Below are 22,436 nucleotides of genomic sequence, written 5' to 3' on the forward strand. Positions count from 1 at the left end.
GTGCCATTTCGTCTAAATCGTTGAAATAGGTGATAACTCCAGTTTGTTCAAAACAACAAAATTATATTGTCTACTTTTTAAAATCATTAATAAAAGTTATTTCTTTTGTTCCTTTCTAAATATATTCTGCAACTGTAGATAGATGAGCCTCTGTATTGGGCCAGATCATAAACACATTTAACTCAGAGACTTGCCAGTAATAATATCCAATAGTAGGTATTTTTTAGCATGATATGAATAGTCATAATTTGGCTGGCATGTCCTCCTACCTTCCAGCTTTATGGAACATAATTTCATCTACTTCGGTAGTCGGTGATCAAATGTGAATTTGTCTAATCCTTTTGAAAGCATGTGTAGTTTTAGCTTCTACAGTGTACTGTGGTATTGAGTTAACCTCTGTAAAATATATTAATTACTTTCGTATTTCCAAATTTGCTGTCTGATAATTTTCTTTGTTTTCTCATAGTTTCTACTTATGTGAGAAATAGCAAATAATCATTCCTTTTCACCTCATTTGTGCAAATCATCACTTTATCTGTTACTGTTGTATACAATAAACCCTCATTTAGCAGATTACTTACTAATATCAATAAAAGATTAAAAAACATGAAACTTTGCAATGCAGAGAGTAATTTTCATCCATTCTGAAATGAATATTTATTACCACCATGTACAACCTATTCTTAGACTTTCTTTAGCATAACTGATCTTGGTTTCAGACAGTATGGAAAGGCTGGTGGTTACTGCTTCACAACCCCTTTGATATCGTCTTTTGTTATTCTAAGCATTCAGTGACATGAAAAAACAAAACAAAACAAAATGAATTTTGAATCTGGTCAGAAAAGTTCTAAATATTATTAGGGAGGTAAAAGTTTTATTTTAGAACAAATTTGGCATATTTTTATTCCAGTTATGAAGGAGGAGAAATGTAAGGGTAAAAATATATTTTTGGTGTAAATGTGATTTTGAAGCTTTTTCTAAAGGTCTTTGGTTTTATTATTATAATCTCCTTTAAATATATAATTTTTTACTACAAATGTACTTTTCCCACTAGTTTTAGAATATGGGATGTGAAAGCTGCTTCCCTTTTTCAGTAATGAAAAAAATCTCAAGAACTCTTGAAAACTAGTTCGTGATTGTAGGTCTCAGTTTTTTAAAATAAATAAAAGAAATATTTTTGCTAAAAATATAAAAGAAAGTGAATAGATCTTATTTCAAAATTAGGCTATTTTCCTATGTTTATTTAAAACTTGTAGTGGAATTAAATGATATTTATGATAAAGCAGAATTCTGATTCAGTAGAGAATCAAAATTCCTTTACCCCGTGACCTAAAGATAATATTTTGCTACCATCATATTAGCTTCCATAAGCCTTTCTATCAGTCTTGGTTGTTTATTTATTAGATTTAAATCCTTCAAACTCTGTATTTCAGGCATTCATTTTTTAAGGGAAAATGTTCAATCTTCTTTGACCTAATTAAAAAGTAGCATTTTTTCCTTATCTGGTTTTGTATTTAGTCATTCAAAAGATTTTCTGTTACAATAGGTCCTAAACAATTTTATTTATCTATGTAGATGTAAAAGGTATATATATATATAAACAAATAATTATATATAGAGATCAAATATATATGCATATAATAAAAAAAAACCTTCTCTGCTACCCTACAAAATAAAGCCTGCGTTTATTTTCAAGATGTCCCATTTTCATGATGACATTGTGTTCATTTATTATCAAGAGGAATTTCTTATATAGATACTGAGCCTTTAAAAATTTTTCCCATGTAAAAATAACTAAATAATATCTCAATGGGAGACAAAGTAGTTAGGTAGCAACACTAGTGAATTTAATTTAGAAAAAACAAACAAACAAAACAACCAAAAAAAAGGTGTGTATTGTCTCTTTGCCAATTGTGTAAAGTTGGGATATTACTTTCTTTGCAAAGGAAAATGAACATTTTGATCAACTTCAGGAAGAGCTTGCTGTCTATGAGAAATCAGCATATTAAATAAATCCAGTCACCTTTTCAAGGCTATATATATAAGTAAAGTTGCACAAATCCTTAAGTAAGATAAAATGTTAATTTTTTTTGCTTGCTTCACTTTTTTTTAAACTTTTTTTTTCTCCTTTTACAATAGGCAGTTCTTCTGGACTTTTTTATTCTTAAAGAAAATATTACTCTGTTAAATAAAGGAGTCACAGTACTTTATTATATTATGAAAGGCTTTATAATATGGTAAATTGTCATCCCTGTGTCTCCTAAATAGGTAGATGACACAGTCATGACACACTGTGAAGCTGGTCCGTGTTCACTCATGTGCAGAGCAAATAGACTTCTAAATAATTGGCAAGGTAGAATTACATAGTGACCAGCAGAGCATCAAGTCCTGTACAGCCTTGATGAGAGCTGCTCCTAAGTGAAGGCAGCTGTCCATCTAAGAGTAGTAGCAAGAAGACAGAAAATTAGACTGACAGAAATACTGATGTAAAGATAGTAAAAGGTGTTAAAGTTTCTGTGAAGATTCAACATGACTAATTATAAAGTTAATGTGATAGATGTACCTATAAAAACACAATTTGATTAAAGCTGAAAAAATTAAGATGTATTAAAATAAGTACTATAAACTCTACGTTAGATGGGCTTTGGGGTTCTTTTGGAAGTTGGGGTTTTTTATATGTATAAGGATTATAACTGAAGAACTTAATTTTGTAAATAAATTAATAAGATAGTGGCTGCATAGTGTTTTATCTGAAATAAGCACAAAGATTTCTAATTATAAGCTAAATTATAATGTAATTACAAGTTGTATAATTCAAATTCTATATATAGATGTAGATTTCTTAGAAAAATGCTGCATCAAAATTATGTGCTTCTTGTAGTTTGCATAGATCAACAAAGATAAACCACAAAGGTTTTCCTACTGTCTTTTTTGTGAAAAATATATTTGACCAGTAAAAAATACGCAACTTCAATGCAAGGTACAGGTTTAATCAATCCAGACTTTGCTGCATTTGGTTGGTTTATTCAAATAAACAAAATATGTTTCGTCTGTGATAGAACTATAACAGAAACAAAGCTTCCTCTTTTGCATGTCTGTTAAATGTTTCATCTTAGCCAGCTGAGGAACTCTGAAGCCAACACTGATGTGCAGCATGCATGAAAGTATGTTTCATTTTTCAAGCAGCAAGACAATTGATAGCAGAAAATCTAGGATTGAGATCCTAGTGCCCTGGGGTACATGGATATGTATTCTTTGATCTTTTTAGAATTCAAGATAAGCAGTAATACAGAAGAGTATTTCTTTACCTCATTTTCTTAGGTAATGCTTCTTTCTTGATCTTAAAACTTGAGTTTTGATTATTTGCAATTATGCTTAAATTTTTTAGATAGGACTGGAACTAGAGATTGAAATTCTGGTATTTTGCTGCCATTGGTGACTCTGGGAGCCTTCCTTTGAAGTTATAACAGATCTGTGAAGTTACTACAGATTTCCTCATACTGCATCGAGCTATCTAATTAGTAAGCGTTCCCAACAGTGATCAGAAGAATAGGCTGGTGCTTTCATACCATTAATGAAACTGAAAAAGCAAAAATCAGTTAACTAATAGAAAACAGAATTTCCTTGATTTATTTATGCACATCTGAAAAAAAACAATAGAGCGTGGATCATACATGGAAGAGGTTCAAGCTTTTAATTAGATTTTATTTGGGTGATTCTTTAATTAAAGTACTGTCAAGTATCTTCTCTGTCAGTGTTATATCTAATAACTCACACAGGGCAGACAGCAGGGATGTAGCAAGAAAGAAACTGCCTTTAAGCACAAGGACCCTTAGGTTCCTTCAGAACAGAAGCTTTATTAATTAAATATCCCAGGAACATTTTTTTTATGGTTTGGGCATTTATTTTTTTTTTAATTGCTGAAACTCAGTTGTCTATATGAATAAACAATGACAATGATTGCTAGCATAGTTTTGGCCTGTGCCAATTTATAATGTTCATACAGTCCAGAGGCTATCGCAGCCACAGGATCATTCTTCAACATGCAGTTTGAATGTGACTACCACAGTTTGGAGGATGACAGAATTTAGTGTATAACTGAGGCCATTTCATTCCAGTTAGCCTCAGTGCTAGAGGGAAGTCCCAGACAAGCTTAACTTAATAGATACAATGTAAGGCTGTATGTAAATTATTAAATGCATCTGCTTAGACAAACAATCCCTAGCTCTTGGGTGATGATAGCCTGTTTACAGTGTTTCAGGCTACTCTCCTCTAGGAGATACTGATCACATTGAGAACTAGAGTGACCCCTGATACTGTGCACATCGTGAAGGTCTTTGCCTCTACCTCTGTGACATGTTAAGTTCAAGAATTTGTTCTGTGGTATCATGTTAGAGACCCCTGTGAACGTGGACCATCTCTACCTAGGACTTTTTGCAGGAGACTATGACCTGCTACTGTCCCACTACATTTGCTCTGCCATGTACTCTGCTGAAGTCATGGTTGACTTTGCATTTTCACAGGATAAGCCCTTGTGAATTTCCATTCACTTCAGATGGGAGAGCAATTGTTCCAGGACTCTGGGATGAGTGATAAAAGGACAAGTTAAGGTAATTGAATTGACCTGGAAGACTTCGTAAGCTATTGTGTAACAGAGAGTACAGAAAAATGGTTGTAAATCATACCAGATGGTGGTAGACCTTGAATAAACTTAATTTCTGGATATGGAAGATCCCCTGTGAAGCTCTCTTCCAGAAGCAGATACTTGTCATAAACCATTTTCAGGAGTTAATAAAGAAAAATTTGCAGTTATCCACAGAAGCCTTTTTTATCAGGGTTGCTCCAATTTAGGAAGTGGGAAGGTGGCAGTGATCTCATAATCTGCAAAGCCATCATTCAGATTATCTGTCCACAAATGTTGTGCATTGACTACATTTCCAAGACCATATGTACCTTTGCTCCAGTTGCATTTCTTACTAGTGCTGGAGCAATTGACAAGATTCATGTTATCATATAATATTCCTCATTAAATTCTTATTTATGCATCAGCAAAGCCTTAGTACAACACCAGGGATTATTCCTGGGTTGAATTATCAGCTATACTCTCCATGTGTACAATGCAAGAATCTTCCAGAGTTCCTCACTGTAACTGTAGGACTAGACTGTCATCCTCCTTTCATTTGTAGATGTCAGCCTGCTTGGAATAAAATACCTTCATACACTGCATGTCTTTCTGATCCTGAAACAAAGTGTGGGCTTTGACGTAATTCAAGTCTGTGGGAAACTGCAGAGACTGCCTACCTTCTTTTTTTTTTTTTTTTTTTTTTTTTTTGAGTAATCCCTGCTCCGAGGACCTTATGTCCCACTGGAGCAGATGTTTTCCATTCCCGTCACTGAAACATTAAGTCCTTGCTCATTCCTGGAGTTATACAACAAAATGAACTGTTACTCTTCCTCCTTTTACCCAGGATACTCCATCAAGGGACAGAATTTGCAATTATGTATTAGGAAACAGCTGTTTTCTCATTCTTTTAGTGTAGTGTATGAGAATTTCTTGGAAAAGAGCTCTAAACTGCATATCCATAAATTTTGAGTGTTCAGAATGATGGAGACTGTTATGGGGAGATAGCTAGTGACTGTGTCTCCTTGTATTGTGGTGCAACCTGCTACTCCTGAGAAGTCAGTAAGAATAAATTCAGGCAGACTCAGGGAAGCAGTGAGTGTGGAGGGGGAGAACAATTAACTGAGTGCAGTGCAAGGTGCATTTTTAAAGCTGTCCCTTGCTAGGTTCAAAGTTCTCCATCTCTGAAGAAAGAATAAACCAAGCATTAATACAGGACATGCCTGAAAAGTGAGAGGGTTCCTTTGAGTGGAGTGCCATCCTTCTGTGTTGTCATCTGGTGCATGCCATGCTGTTGCCTTAACAGCATCAGTGAAGTGATCAGACAGGCTGCTGTAGCATGGGATCCCTCTTTAACGTGGTTCTTTCTGGAGTTCCTGCAGTGGAGACATGTACCCATATCCACTCTGCTGAGCTCAGCTGCCTAGCTGTGTAACCACAGTTCCAAAAGAAAGCAAAAACTTCAGGAAAATTATAATGGCAGTTTGTAAAAAAGGTCCTCACCTTTCACATGTTTCTCTGCTCCTGTCCCTGCATTGTAAAACTTACCTTCATTCCCTTTCTATTCTGTGCCCATCACACAGCGACTGTGCTGCAATGTACCCACAGAACAGGATGTGACTGTGGTAATTCACTTCTCCCAGTGGTGCAATCCAGCCCAAAGCAAAGCAGATTTCATTAGACTGCAAGGTGGACTCATAAGCAAAAATCTTTTGTTGGCAATTGATGCCTCCACCTCTGTAACTTTGTTCTTTAAGCATGGATTTGAACAGCTCTGTGATACCATAGCACGAGCTGCCAAATCATCACCTGAGAATTTGAGAAGCTTATTCTGGTAGAAGTGCGTACTGCTGCTTCTGAGCTAGCTTCAGATGTGGAGAATAAAATACTGCTCCTTCAAACCTGAAGGCTGAGCTCCTTTGTCCTTGAGACATTTAAGACTTTTTTTGTTTGTTTTTTTTTTTTTCTCCCCAGAGGTCAGAGCTTGGTTGTGTTCAGTGTAATAGAAAGGCTATAACTCACTGAGATATAGATACTGAGAGTGTGTATTGTGTGGTTTTGATTGTAGCAAAAGGAGCTGTGTGAGGCAGGTCATTTGGGACAGTTCCGGAAACCTGGGCGGTGCACTGGAAACCACAGGTTGTACACTCCCCTTCATACCATCGATAGAAAGCTACCAGTGGAATAAAATCTCCCTGAAATGTACCTAGTATTCGGTACAGGTCTTTTGGAAGAAAACTTCCCCCCCTTCCTCAGTATGAAGTTTGGTTTTGTTTACAGAATTAAATTTCTGGAGTGGTTTTCAATGTGTGCAGCATGATGTGCAGGACCTACGGTCTGAAAGCAAACCTAAGTATTGAAGTCCATTGACTAAAAAGAATTAAGGCAAACTAAGGCCTTATATCCGAAATGAGCTTTTGGGAATAATTCTTGTCATCTTCCACCCTATTTGGTGTATGAGTGCAAGATTTGTGCTGTTGGAAATTTAGTTAGTAGATCTTGTTTATGTTTGCGTATTTTTGAGGTAACCTTTTTCCTGGGATTTTTTTCTTTGTTTGTTTTAACCTGTGAGTTTATATTCCTCTATTTATATATAAAACTAAACTTTAAATTTCCAAATATAATGACTGTATAATAGTTGAATTATTGGTGATACAGTTATTAACATATTGATCATCTACAGAAGTACAAACTAGTAATCTTTAGCAAATAACCCCAACAATGAAATTCATATTTTAACAATTTTTCTATAGCCAATGGAAAAACTTATCTTCAGAGCACTAATATATCTTTCTTCACACTTCATAAAAAGGTTCTTTGAAGATTAGACTCACAGCTAAAATTATTTATTGGTTTTACTCTTGTTATTTGTATGTATATCTTACAGGTGACTAAGTTCAAATATCTAAGGTGAGCTAAGGCACATGAATTGCAGTTGCTTCATAAGGGTAAAGTAGAAACTTAATGTTTCTCTCTAAAAAGCTGATATTTATAGGTCAGTGGACAAATTTTCTTTACAAACATGACTTTTCAGATATACAACAGAGGTGTTTTGGTTTTTTTTTAGACCAGGAGATGAAAGGTTACCACATGATGGCATATTTTGGCTCATACACTTTTCTGATCTTTAGCCAGACATTTGCAAGAGGGTTACTGCTCAGGCAGGATTTTAATTTGTTAATAGGATTTCCTTATCACTCTGCAATGTTGTAATTTTCCGTGCCATTGAAATACAGTGGACTTTGGCAGTACTAGCAAATGACCACGTGATTAGACCAGTTTAGTCTGCTTACTCAAAAAAGATGTAGCATGTTGGGGGTGTAAATAATGGTACAGCTTTTTAAAAGAGTGAAGCTATTTAATTTATAAGAATTCTTACATTACTGTGATGGAGGCATTTTCATTTTTGGCAAACTACATATTTTTATGGCTGTGGAAACATTATTTATTTATACGTAATAATACTTAAATATAAATTTCATATAAAAATTGTTATTTGAAATGACAAATTCCCATGTTTGGTAGAGAAGAGTTCAAAAGCTATCACCATAACTGACAACGTAATTGAGTATCTAATCATAGTCGAAAGTTATATATCTGAATCAAGTGAATGCTTTCCTGATTTTAACTTTAAGTGTTTTTAGAGATTATTTCATAGAAATGTAAATGAAAATTACTTAAAAAAAATAATTTTAAGTCCCTTATGTGAAAAGGAGTTAAAATAAGTTGTCCTTTTCAAGAGTTGAATTTTATCCACAGGGATTAAAAAAGCCATGTTGTATGAACAGAATATCAATCTGTTCCAATCAGATGACTCAGTTTAGTTTAGAATTGAGGGGGATTGAAGTTGTTCAGGACAGGAAAAATTTTCTGTTAGGGAAAAGAAAAAAATCACTGGGGAAAAAATAATTTTCCTACTTAAGTCATATGTTTTAACTTGTCTTTTATTTATCATGGCTGATACCAAAATGGCTGCCAAAAAATCAAGTGATTCATCAGCACCCTCAAGTAAACACATCTTTGGGTCATACCTACTTTGTGAGTTAATTTGTATTTGGTTTAGGTTTTGTAAGATGATTAGTCTGATAATAGGAATGGGCAGATCCTAAGTTTTTTCCCCAATTTAAATTACACTATCTGTTTGTGTATGGGCCTACTCCCTGTTGGGGTAGTAATTATTTGTTTATTTAAATATCTACAGCACAAAAATGAGCTGCCTTTCTGAATTTTCACTGATGCTAAATGCCAAACTGTAAGGAAATAAGCACAATCAGCTATAGAGTGCCTGTTTTCCTCACTTGCAGCTGATGAGCATGGTCTGCAGCAAATAATAGAAAATAAAGAAGAGTTTGATCAGGAGAAACCTCTGCAAAGGGAATATACTGTCTGTCATGTTTTCTTTTCTGAAAACAACTTCACCTTTATGAAAAGTGTGGGAGATGATAAAATGGAGAATTTATCTTTTAAGGCATAGGTCAAAATCCAGGAATCAGCTGGAGACTAAAAGATGTTCTGCTACAGGGAAAATACTTTTCAATGCATTCTTCACTGGCTGCTATTCATGGATGGACATAAGAGGTGATTACTACACATTACGTCATTACCAGGAGTTCACAGTAGCAGAGAGAATGATCATCAGAATTGGACCCAAATAGTGTTTAAAGGGTGTAAAGCATTTCCAGACACTTCATCACCTGATACCTGATGATTACGATGATTCCAGTACTCTCTATTTGGGAGCAGATGAACTCAATTCATATCAGCAAATATAAATTCAAATATATATTAATCTAATTCTAAAGTAAATGACTAAAACAGGGCAGATGAAAACTGCTCTAACACCTCATATTTCTCTCCATTGACTATAAAAGGAGATCTCAGATGATTAGCTCAGGTGGCTACCTAGCAGATACCTAAGATTTGGTAAGATTAATGATAAGCAATGCCAACAAGGTCTATTATAGCAATATGAAGCATAACACCTTTTTTATAAGCTTTTTCTTGTCTTCACTGGAATTTGATGCTGTTTCAAAAAAGCAATTTATTCTTGTAACTGTAATTGTAAGCAATCAATCTACTATGCAAAATCTGAATAAATATCTGCTTTTATTTAAAAAAATGGAGATCTAATAGAGATACTGCATTCCTACAACTGATTAGCCTATGGAAATAATTCCATTCAGAAACTCTTCAATACTGCAACACAACTGATTAAGACACTTGAAATAGAAAGGTTAAAAAGATAAATACCTGATTAAAAGGATTTAGTTCTAGCCTTTCTTTCTAATTCCTTGACACTTCCCATGACTTCACTGGTGCATCCTTACTCACAGCTGTCTTAAGAATGTTGAAGAGTCTTGCTATGAATGGATAAATGTGTAATTACAAGAGAGAAAAAATTTACTGTGCCCATGAGGTAAAATGATATTACTATGTGTTATGGATATAAGTTAAAACTTGTTGCTTGTGCACAGATTAAGTGAGCAGTACCTACTGAGCAGTCCCACCATATTTGTATTGATACCTCCTGGGCAATAGCTGTGGGAGGCTGATTCCTGTGACACACACTGACCTTATGAACATCATGCAAAGGTGGTCAAAGATGCAGTGATTGCCTATACACAAAATTAGTTGCAACAGTGTAGCCTAAGGAGTAAAAGAAGGAATAAAAGTAAAAGATATGATGAAAAAAAAAAAGGAAAAAATCCCCAAACTGTCCCTTAACTTGGAAAAAGATTTAGCAAAAAAAATAAAGATATCAGGGAATTTTTATATATTATCTCTGCTTCACATTTGGTAATGAGGTAATAAAATTTATGTATTCATTATAAGAACACATCCTAAAGACAGGCATTTTAATTTCTGCAGAAGCAATGCACATAAAATTTGTCACAATTAAACCAGTAATTTAGAATAACAATTAGAATCCATTGAAGTTCTTTTGATTGTTTTTTTCTCATATATTTTTTCATCCTAATTAATGTAATACAAAATGAGATTTTAAGCTTTGGTTAATTTGTTTTGCGCAGACCAAAGTACTTGTGCAAGCTCCTTATTGCCTAAAATTGTGAAGGGGAGGTGAATTGAAGAAGCAGTAATATTAATGCCCCCTTGAATATCCTATTAAACATTTTTCAATAGATGCTTGGATCTTCTAACTGTCAATATGAAACTGTCTGAGGAGTTGACATTGTATATACTGAGCCTCTTAACAGCTTTTTTTTCAAACTCTGACGATGCTGAACATTTGATATCTCAGAAGAATTTGCATAAAAATGTCATAGCACCCTTCTGAAAAAGTGAATACAGCCCTTGTGACCAAATTCATGAAGGTGTCTTGATGTTTAAAAATGACAATAAGTAAGACTTTGAAAGCATTTAGATGGATTAGATACTTATCTATCATTGAAGCTAATGCTTTGTAAAAGCAGGATCCTGGAGAGCCCTATCTTACTTCCTACCATGTTTGTGCAGAAAAAAAAAGAAAAAAAAAAGGGGGGGGGGCAGGATAAGACACTACTGAAATAAAGAACAGTAAACTCCTCTTTAACTCAAGCTGAGTGTATTTTTCTAGCTCTTATCCTAGATATATTAAGTAGTAAATTGGTGTTTCTGAATTTAGTTAAAAATAAGTCAAGCTATAGTGTATTCATATCTCCAGATCTCCCAGAAGCCGTTATATGTTTACTCCCTTGATTAATGTGTAAGGCAGACACTTGTTCAGAGTCTTCCATTAAAATGTGAAGGATGTCCTTTAAAATGATCATGTTGGTTACATAAATATGTAATTTAGAAAACAGATCATAGTTTTTATTGACTTAAACTTATTTTAATCCTACTAGTTCCCAACTACTACCCTACTAGTACTAGTTTTCCTTAAAATTAACAGAAAATATCTTCAATTTGAAAATAAATAGATAGATGTGGCTTCAACTATTTCCTTTGGGTTCTTCTCCTAAGGCTACATTTAGTGATAAAAAACTTTTACCTTTCTTCATAAAGGGTGGTGATTCTTTCAGTTCTTACGTCATTCTGTAAACGTTACCTGGATCAGCTTTGTAGGGCCAAAGACTTCTTCAAGCTCATCCTTGAAAAATAAATAATATATAAGAAAAGCAGATTTAAATCTCCGTTTTTCTAATTTTGTTTCCATCAGCACATTTCTCAGTCCATCTACTTTTCACAGCTGTTTTGCACATTTTTTTTTCTTCCTTTTGGTACTGGGATGATCAGTTTTTATTTGAAAACAACTATCTTTTGATAGCTTCCACATGACACAGTGGAACTATATTCTAGATAATAAATAGTGTGTTGAGCAAGTCGTTACCTGCAAGCATGCAGCAAATGTGGGAGTGACATTGATAAATATATGGGTCAACCAAGAATCAGCTGCTGAGCGTGCTTTCTGACCACACTGCATAAACGTGTGGTAGACAGAAATGATCAGAAAAAGTCAGATAACATAAAAAGAAACTTAATGCAACATTAATCAAAGCATAAAAATAAGCAAAGGAAAACCACTGATATTATGCTGTGTACTTGATTTGATGCTCTAACCCTTGCAAAAGGATGTATTATAACTAAATCCAATAAAGTATAACTTCCCAGTTTCCATCCTATATTAAAAGCTCCAGATATAGTGAAAGGAGAGAAGGTCAGATCTACAGTGTTATACTTATTGTATTTTGGGTTTGGTATTGCAATATAAAGCAGCTTTTCTTTTCAATGGCATTCTGTGAAGTTTAGGATTTTAGAACTCCTCTGTGCCATGTGATAGAACTATTAAGATTTGTAGATTTCTCTTTATGTGACAACAAATATAAAATTTGTGTAGGGAAAAGAGTGAGTTTATCTAACTGTTGAACTATATTACTTTGAACAGAAAGATCAATATACACTTAATGCTCTTACAGTTTGAAATGATCTTTCCAAGCACAGCAAATTAAAATCAGAAGTGTTAGTTTCTTACAATTTATATTATATTTACACATTTTAATTTCCTATTCTTTTTGCCGGTTCTCCAAGACATCCTTGTGATCTCTAATTTATAGTTTCTTAAGTTATTAATGTACAAGATTTGTAAGAGATACTAATGTAAAAAAAAAATCATTTAAAAATGAATATGGGGGGAGCATGATGACAAGAATGACGCTTATTCCTCACTAAAAGAAATAATGTTTTAAGCTTATTTTATTCTATCTTGTATCAGTCTGCCAGATAAAGATAATGTCTTGTGAAATTACAAAATTAAGTGCAATATAAGTATTAATGAAAGATAAATATTATGCATCCATATATGTTCTTTTAGCTAATAATAAAGTTTTTTAGAAGAACTATGTGCTAAGAGAGGCCTCCCATATGTTACTCTGATATAGTTAATCACAAAGTCACATTACAAATAAGCAACATGAAGTTTGAAGATTTTAAGCCCTATTTTGAAGATATTTTTATGGGTTTAGTTATACTATGTTAGGCAGTTATTTAATTCTTTGCAGGGAGGTAAATGGCTGTGAGTTTTGCTCTGTATCACTGAAGATAATGCAAGTTTTATCAGCAATTTCAATGAAAAAAAAACCCAACAAACAAAACCCCACAGCCTGGTTGATATCCAGAGACTTACTCAGATTTTAGTCTCATCATAGAAACAAAACCATCATTCCCAAGTCTCCTCTTCCTTTCCACACTTTACAGTCTCTCTTTGTATCCCTATTATATAGTTGAATTAACAGTAGTTTAAAAAGAAGTGTTTCTAATACTGTAGTGTTCAGGTCAGTGAGGTGTCCAGTCAGAGAGACTAATCCTCCTTCTATTCACTTTTTCTGTAGATTTTCTTATATAGACCTAAGATTATTTATAAAAGATCTTTTGATACTGCATGTTTTGTAAACACCAAATAAAGAAGTTTGCATGTGTTATCAATCGTTTTTTTAGGCTGCCTGGAATTGAAAGAAGACACCATTGAAAATCTTCTAGCAGCTGCCTGCCTCCTCCAGCTTCCACAAGTAGTAGAGGTTTGCTGCCATTTTCTAATGAAGCTTTTGCACCCATCCAATTGTCTGGGAATACGAGCATTTGCTGATGCACAAGGATGCACAGAGCTTATGAACGTGGCTCACAACTACACCATGGTAAGGCAGTTTCAGAATATCTAAATTATGATCTTGTGAATCCTCTGTATCTTCTGTAAGTAAAAATATATTGTTAGTTTTTGGCTTGAAATTGTTCTGTATGTGTATGGAACTTTATTACATAAGTAACCCTTTTGAAACCATAGGAATGGTAATGCCTCTCAGTGTCAATGAAATTATGAAAATAGGCATGCTATGATGAATGCACTGTCTGCTGAGTCAGAACAGTATATGCCTTAACTAGATGCATGTTCACATACAGGTGATAAAAGTAAAAGGTATCTGTAAGTCTTTAGAATACTTTTTAATCATGGTTCCTTTTTCGTTAGCTTTAGGGAAGTTTTGTAACTGTCATTGGTATTGGGTTTGTGTGGCAAGGTTTTGGTAGCGGAGGGGGCTACCGGGATGGCTCCTGTGAGAAACTGTTCAAAGATTCCCTGCCTCCAAGTCGGACCCGCCTCTGGCCAAGGCTGAGCCCGTCAGCAATGGTGGTAGCACCTCTGGGAGAACAGATTTAAGAAGGGGGAAAAAAAGTTGCTGCACAACAGCAACTGCAGCTGGACAGAGGAGTGAGAATATGTGAGAGAAACAGCCCTGCAGATACCCAGGTCAGTGAACAAGGAGGGGGAGGAGGTGCTCCAGGTGCCAGAGCAGAGATTCCCCTGCAGCCTGTGGGGAAGACCATGGTGAGGCAGGCTGTGTCCCTGCAGCCCAGGGAGGACCCCATGCTGGACCAGGGGGATGCCTGAAAGAGTCTGTGACCCTGTGGGAAGCTGCACTGGAGCAGGCTCCTGGCAGGACCTGCGGCCCTGTGGAGAGAGGAGCCCACGCTGGAGCAGGTTTGGTGGCAGGACTTGTGACCCCATGGGGGACCCACGCTGGAGCAGTTGGTGCCTGAAGGACTGCAGCCTGTGGAAAGGACCCACGCTGGAGCAGTTCATGAAGAACTGCAGCCTGTGGAAAGGACTCATGTTGGAGCTGTTCGTGAAGGACTGTCTCCCATGGGAGGGACCCCACGCTGGAGCAGGGGAAGAGTGAGGAGTCCTCCCCCTGAGGAGGAAGGAGCAGCAGAGACAAATGTGACGAACTGACCATAACCCCCATTCCCTGTACCCCTGTGCCACTGGCAGGGAGGAGGTGGAGAATTCAGGAGTGAAGTTGTGCCTGGGAAGAAGGGAGGGGTTGGGGGAATGTGTTTTCAGATTTGGTTTTATTTCTTATTACCCTACTCTGGTTTGATTGGCAATAAATTAAGTTAATTTTCCCCAAGTTGAGTTTGTTTTGCCCATGACAGTAATTGGTTGAGTGATGTCTCCCTGTCCTTATCTCGACCCAGCAGCCTGTTGTTGTATTTTCTCTCCCCCATCCCACTGGGTGGGGGGAATGAGTGAGCAACTGTGTGGTGCTTAGTTGCTGGCTGGGGTTAAACCACGACATCATTGTTCTGCATGGTGTCCCAGTTTCAGCTGGGATAGAGCTAATTTTCCTTCTAGTAGTTGGTATAGTGTTATGTTTTGGGTTCAGTATGAGACGAATGTTGGTAACACACTGATATTTTCAGTTGTTGCTAAGTAGTGCTTAGACTAAGTCAAGGATTTTTCAGCTTCTGATGCCCAGCCAGCAAGAAGGCTGGAGGGGCACAAGAAGTTGGGAGGGGACACAGCCAGGGCAGCTGACCCCAACTAGCCAAAGGGGTATTCCATACCATGTGACGTTATGCCCAGTATATAAACTGGGGGGGATTTGGCCAGGAGGGGCTGATTGCTGCTCAGGAACTAACTGGGCATTGGTTGGTGGGTGGTGAGCAATTGCATTGTGCATCACTTGTTTTGTATATTCCAATTCTTTTATTATTATTATTATAATTTTTATTATTATCATCATCATTATAATTATAATTATTTTCTTCCTTCTCTGTCCTATTAAACTGTCTTTATGTCTACCCATGAGTTTTACTTTTCTTTTTTTATTCTCTCCCCCATCCCACCAGGTGGGGGGTAGCGAGCAAGCAGCTGCATGGTGCTTAGCTGCCGGCTGGGGTTAAATCATGACACACAGAAACAATAATAAGGGAAGTTTTGTGTTGGTTTTTTTTTGTTTGTTTGTTTGTTTCAAGAATTATCCTATCCTTTTATTCATCTGTGAATTGGATTAGGGCAGAAAGTTGAAGACAAAAAGAATTTTATCTGACAATATTTTAAATTTTTCTAGTTACACCTGACAGAACAGGTATGGTATTAATATTAAAAATTAATCAGAATCAATGCAGCAAAAATATGCTACTTATTCAGAAACTAAGTCATATCAGTAGCCATTTGATTCTTCATAGTTTGACAAAATTAAAAACATCTGGGTCATGAAATTAAACTTACATAAAGAAAAAATTGAACCTTTTTATCAATATGTTTTTTAGATTTATGTATTACTTTGATATTTTCATTTTTTTTGAATGAAAAACAATATAATGAACAATGAAAAAGAAATTTAAAACCCTAATAGAGAAAACCCTTGATTTAAAAATAATCTCATGATTCTTTGAAACAATTTATTGATATATTTTTGCGGTGAATGAAGTTACTCATTATAGTACGTTTGAAGACTTGTGACTGATACATATCTGATTGATCACAAAGTTCACAAAGATCTGTGCCCATTTCTAAGATATTAGGTATATTATGTAATTGATTATTGTTTTTAATAGTCAGGACTACAATCTGAATTACGTATAATGGGAAAATCACCAACGAAAGATGGTAGATCTAAAAGGAAGTCAGTTGTAATTAATAAGCAAGCTGTGATGTAACTATAATTACATTTGCAAGCAGGCATGATAGTCACACATTCTCTTTGCTGGAAAAACAAATAATCACATCTATTCAGTTATGCAATTATAATATTTTTTTCTTTTCTGTACATGATTGAAGTTTAATCCTAAAAGTTAAGCTTCGTAGTGCATGACATTTTCATAGGCATTGTGTTACTGCATTTAGGTGTGAGGCAGCTCGCATCTTTTTGCTTTACTGTTCTGTGTTAAAGGGTGTGGATGACTAGTTGTGACTGGGGGAAGGGTGCCTTATTGCCTGTCTTGACTACAACACTCTCTATCAGAGCGACTCTGCATAAGAGAAAAGTGATTATTTCTTCTGCACGCATGCATAACTGGGAAAAACTTCTACAGTGCAAGGAAGGTACCCTGCAGAGTGTGATAGAGGAACAGCAGAGAGACCTTGTAATGTGAAGAAAGGATAGGAAAGTGACGAGCAGAGCAAAAAGCAGATGAGATGCATAGTCTCCAAGGTGACAGAAAGCATTATTTTTTCCTTCAGACTCCAGGGAAAGAGTATGGACTGCGATGACAGCAAACATAAAGTAGGGCAAGGGGGAGTTTGTTAACAAACTCCTCCTGTCTTATGCAGAGGATTTGAGGGGAAGCCCTCTTTAAAAAAAGAATGGGAAAATCCTTGTTTTTAAAAATATCTCATGCTTTCAAGAGAACTTCAAGGCCCTTTCTTTAAAGCTTTTTAGGTTGCTTTCTTTAAGAGTTTCAAGTGATGTATCTCGAATTCTGGCTTTCTGAATCCTCTTCCAAGGTGTCATTGCAAAAGCTTGTTTGTTGTGAATAGGAAATAATAGTACTCCCTTATCTCTGGCATATTGTGTGGTCGTTTGCTAGTAAAAATTTACCATTCTTTGAAAGCTATAGAAAATAAATAGCTTAAGAAGTTTCTGATATGTAGTCAGAATAACGGATTAGTGAATGCAGCTTTCAAAGTTTGGGTGTTTCTGCCTTCTAAAGAAAAATAATTTTTTCCATAAAAATGTGAAACGTGAAACAGGTGAAGTGAATTTTCCTTAGCTTATTGGCTTAAATATTTACTTAAATTATTTATCATATAAATAGTGGAATTGTTAGAAAATTAACCTCTCTGATATATGAAAAGCACTTACTGGGAGAAAACTTGGGGGAGAAGCTTTGACAGCGTTTGAGAGGAGTCTTCTGAAGAGTGAAATAATATTATGATTTCTTTCTACACTTTTTCAAATCTTTAGAAGTACTGAGTTTTTTTCTGGATAATTCGCACTATAGTGCCAGAGTATTTTAATAATATATCAGTTCAGTAAATAGGGAATTATAGCTGATTATCTGAATAGCCAGTTCTAGAATGCTAATCGTCATAACATGTTCTTAATAGAGGACAAATAACAATGCTAAATGGAGGAGAAACAGATGTCCCCAAAGTAAAGAAAAAGTGAGATGGAGTAGAAACAGATGTCCCTAAAGTAAAGAAAAAGAGAGGGTAATGACTGAAATTATATGCCTTTCATCTTGTTCTTTGCATCTACAAAAATATCCACATCAAGCACAAGGAATTCTTTTTGACCCCATTGTATGTGTCTTACACATTGTAGCCAAAAATTGTCAAAACAAAAAATAATAATTTTTATTATACTAACCATAATGCTATAGAGAAATAGAGCTAGGCCTGACCAGAAATAATAGTGCTGCACCATAAAGTTTTTTGAGGTAAAAAAACCTCAAAGAAACAATAATTCTGCACTGATTGTGGGAATGGGGAGCAAGACAAAGTTTTTCAAATAATCTTGCAAAAATAGATTTATAGACATGGCATATGCTATAGAATGTGTAATAACTTTGAGATAATGACTCAAGGTAAAACACATCTTTGAATAATTTTGCTTTTTAGTTAACTGCATAGGTGAAATTAAATATTAATTGATTCCTAAAAAAAAAAAAAAATAATTCTCTGTAGCCCTTATTTGAGGTACTCATTTGAAGTGCTGGAACCTTAGGATAACTCTGACTGCATTGTACCTGGCAAATGTCTTACAGCTTTCCTCTACCAATTAGTTTTAATTAGAAAGTCATTCACAGTTGTCTTCACAATAGCATTTTAATGAAAATCAATGTATTTTCATCAAAATGGTTTACTTCATTGAATCTCCATAAATGTTTTAATCTTCGTTTTTCAAAAGAAATTTCCTTGCCTAGTGTCTGACATGATATTTTAGAAGTTCTAAATTAAACTGTTGTTCATTAAAAATAGTTAATAAATTATATATCTATATTTAAGATCATCTTGCTTTGTGCTTTCACATAATGCGTTATGAGGGCAAGACATCTGAGTTTGGAAATTTCTTTCTATTGAAGAAGAAATAGCTGCTAAAGAGCAGACCACTGAGTTTAAGAATCCTGTTGACTTCAGGAGATACGTCATTTCCAACATGTGTTTTCTGTCACATTAAATAACTTCAATTTCTCTCAACCATGAAATCTGTGGAAGCCATGAATATAATTTTTTATTTGCAAAGTTGACACAGGTATGTCCAGACTTAATTCAAATGTGACAAACTTTTTTCAAAATGCAGTCACTGCTGAGCATGGAGAAAGCTTCTAATGGAAATAAAATCCATTAATTGTACAGTTATGTATCCCTTTCCATGAGCAGAGGTATAATATCCCTGTTTTTTACTGAGATATTTAGTCTTCGGTGTCAAATCTCTAATTGTTCTTTTGAAACGTAAAATCTTAAGTGAGGAAAAGAAAATGTGTGCATGGAGGAGGGAAGGCAGTGAGGAAATGAAGATAAGAAAAGTAGTGAAGGAAAACCAGAGAACATTTGAAAAATCTTTAGAAAATAAACTTGCCAAATAGCAAGTTATGAGGCTGGTGGGGGAAAAGAGGAAGGTAGACTTCATAAAAAATTAGTGAACAATGAAAGTTGGAGATTGCTGTTTGCATTCCCTGTACTTTTTATCAATGAAACTTGGATTGCAACATTTTAAATTAAAGCATTAGAAGCAAGAAGTTAAAAATAAGAGCAAAACTGCAGCTCATTGGTTTATTTTTTTTAGACACATCAGATTTAATGTAGTTTGTTTTATTTCTGAGGTATGAAATTGCCCAGACAGTGTTTTATGGTGTGATTTTATTTTTTTTTAATGAATCTGCTAATTTAAATGGCATCACAAATATTCATGTTTCTATTGATTTAAGACTTCTGTACTTCTTAATTACAATCTGAGTTTTTACTCAGCTTTTACTTAGATTGTCAATTTCTGTAAATTTTCAATCTGCAAAGCCATATGTCTGATAACTTTAAATTCCTAATTTATTGTCAGAGTTATATGATAGTACAGTGAAATACATGTGAAGTCTGATTAAGAAAACAAAAGCAGCAAAATGGTACATATTAATAAGCTAAAGCAAATGCATTCTTCTAACAAGCATTTTTAGTGACAGTTCTTTATTCTTCTAGTTATTGGGGGTTTCATATGTAGGGAAGCTAACCTCTAAAGTCAGCAATTTATCAGCTTGTCATACTTGTCGTGGTGTATGTTCTTATCTGTCTTTTTATAAAACAGAATAAAGTCTAATTCGAAATTGTGATGGCAACCTTGTTGGGATGCAATTCTTTTTAGAATATATGACTTTTTATAATATACTTTATTTTGAACCATTATATGTTTATTGCTGAAAGTTTTTAATAGACCATGCTAGTTTAATGAACTCTGTGGCCTTGATGTGCCATTAGCCCTTCTCGTAACAACTGCTTTTCTACATTAGTAAATACTGAGAGAGGAAAAGTATGTTATATTTGTCCTTAAAAACTAATTGCAGCTTGGTTTTAAAGCATGGGAAATTCTTAAAAACTTTATTCGTACTTGGTAAGGTTTTGAATACAACTGTAGTTTGCTTTCTCTCTTCCAGTAAAGAACATGGTTCTGCTTGTGTTATGATGTACAGATAATGCTTATAGAGCTTTAGTGTGTGACATTCCAAGTTATGCTACCAGTTTCTTCATCTCAGTATCATGCCATTTGACTGAAGCCCAATTGATTCAAATGGAAAAGTGAAATACCTTATAGATAAAACTATTTAATCTGTCAGTGCTTTGCCTCTCAGGAAACTTCACTTGAACCTCAGTGATTATTGCATCTTGAAACTGCAGTTTGACTATTGAGATGATAGAGCTTGTTCCACATTACTGTTTCACCATATTCCAAGATGAATTGCTAAACATAAACTTGGAAAATCTTCAAATTACTTTCATGCACTGAGTAGGAGGATGGCCATAAGTAAAATTTCCATGACCAGAAGAATGTGTATGAATAAAGTGATTGATGTGACTGTAACCAAGCCAAAATGTTAGCGATATAAAGGACCCTGACATACGTTACAGTTCCAAGCCTGGGAGATGCAGAATGTTTGCAAGTGCCTTTGAATGAAGTGGTAGAAGGTGTTTAGTCTCTCACAGATGCAGTTCTGTGCTTCACACTGCAAGGGTTGTTAGTCCCAGCACAGCAAAACATTATTCAAACTTAATTATAAACACATAAGTAATCTCAGTGACGTGTACTGACTCTATATAGACCCTTTAACTTACTGAAAATTCTGATTGTAGTGCAAATGGAGCAACCGTTTCATTTATGTGAAGTGTGTGCCTTATGCAAATTTTTTAATGATCTTTTATGGTGAAGAGCTTCAGTGATCATGTTATTAGTTATGTTTATTATCTAAGCCACAGAATTTCACAGTTAAAACTTGGTGGGATGGAGTGGAGAAGGAGTGATATGTAAAACCTTTCCTATCCAGTTCCATTTGCAACAGCTCATCCTGAAGTATATTGAGACATTGTAACAATACTCCATATTCAAATTAAGAAAAATATTATTGAGATATTGGTAGATGGTGATGACAGTCATTAATGAGTTGTGGTTGTACATTCAAACATCAGTGGATTATTTCAGTGTTAATATGGCTTTAACTAAGGTCAGATAACAAGTAAGGGAAGCAAACTCTCCAGTACTGTAATTTAACAGTTCTTCAGCATATGCTGTTTAACATGATTTATATACAGGGTCATCAGTTGGCTTTCTACTATTTAAATAGCTGACCAGATATTGGTCAATAGATACTGACCAGATAACAGCTTTATTAACTTCATATCATACTTTGTTTTGATCACTTTGACCTCCTTAACATCACATTAGTGACATATGGATAAATAGACAATGAGATGGGTGGAAAGCTGACTGGACAGACAGGCTCAGAGAGTTGTGATCTGTAGTAAAAAGTCCAGCTGGCAACCAGTAAATAGTGATGTTCCTCAGGGATCACTTCTGGGTCCAATACTGCTTAACAACTTTATTAATGATCTAGATGATAGGATGGAATTCTCTCTCAGCAAGTTTGCAGATGTCACCTAACTGGCAGGGGGGAGATGATCAATATGTATGAGGACAAGGTTGCTATTTAGAGGGCAGGCTGGAGAAATGGGCTGACAGGCACATCACAAAGTTCAGCAAAGGGAAATGCAAAGTCCTGCATTCTGGGGACAAATAACCCCATGCTCCAATACAGGCTGGGGAGCAACTGTCTAGGAAGCAGCTCTGCAGAAAAGGACCTGGGGGTCCTGAGGGACACCAAGTTGAATGTAAGCCAGCAATGTACCCTGGCAGCAGGAAGGCCAACACTATCCTGGGATGTATTAGTGAGACTTAACAAGTTGGAGAAGGTGATCCTTCCCTGTTTGGCACCCATGAGACCACATATGAAGTGCAGTGTCTACTTTGGTGTTCCTCAGTACAAAAGAGACATGGATATACTGGAGTGAGTCCCATGGAGGTCACCGAGCTGGTTGGATGCTGGAGCACACAGCATATGA

The 22,436-nt window shown here is 35.3% G+C and overlaps 1 protein-coding gene across 2 annotated transcripts in view; it reads left to right on the top strand.

Moving 5' to 3' along the window:
• KLHL1 (kelch like family member 1) overlaps positions 1–22,436 on the top strand; it is a 234,295-nt gene that overhangs the window by 88,100 nt on the left and 123,759 nt on the right. For both annotated transcript variants that reach the window (XM_075046094.1, XM_075046095.1), the window contains one exon: positions 13,553–13,749. In XM_075046094.1, coding sequence (XP_074902195.1) covers positions 13,553–13,749 — 197 coding nt within the window. The remainder of the gene's footprint in view (positions 1–13,552; positions 13,750–22,436) is intronic.

The sequence above is a fragment of the Buteo buteo genome, chromosome 14, assembly GCF_964188355.1.
Source record: "Buteo buteo chromosome 14, bButBut1.hap1.1, whole genome shotgun sequence".
Lineage (NCBI taxonomy): Eukaryota > Metazoa > Chordata > Aves > Accipitriformes > Accipitridae > Buteo > Buteo buteo.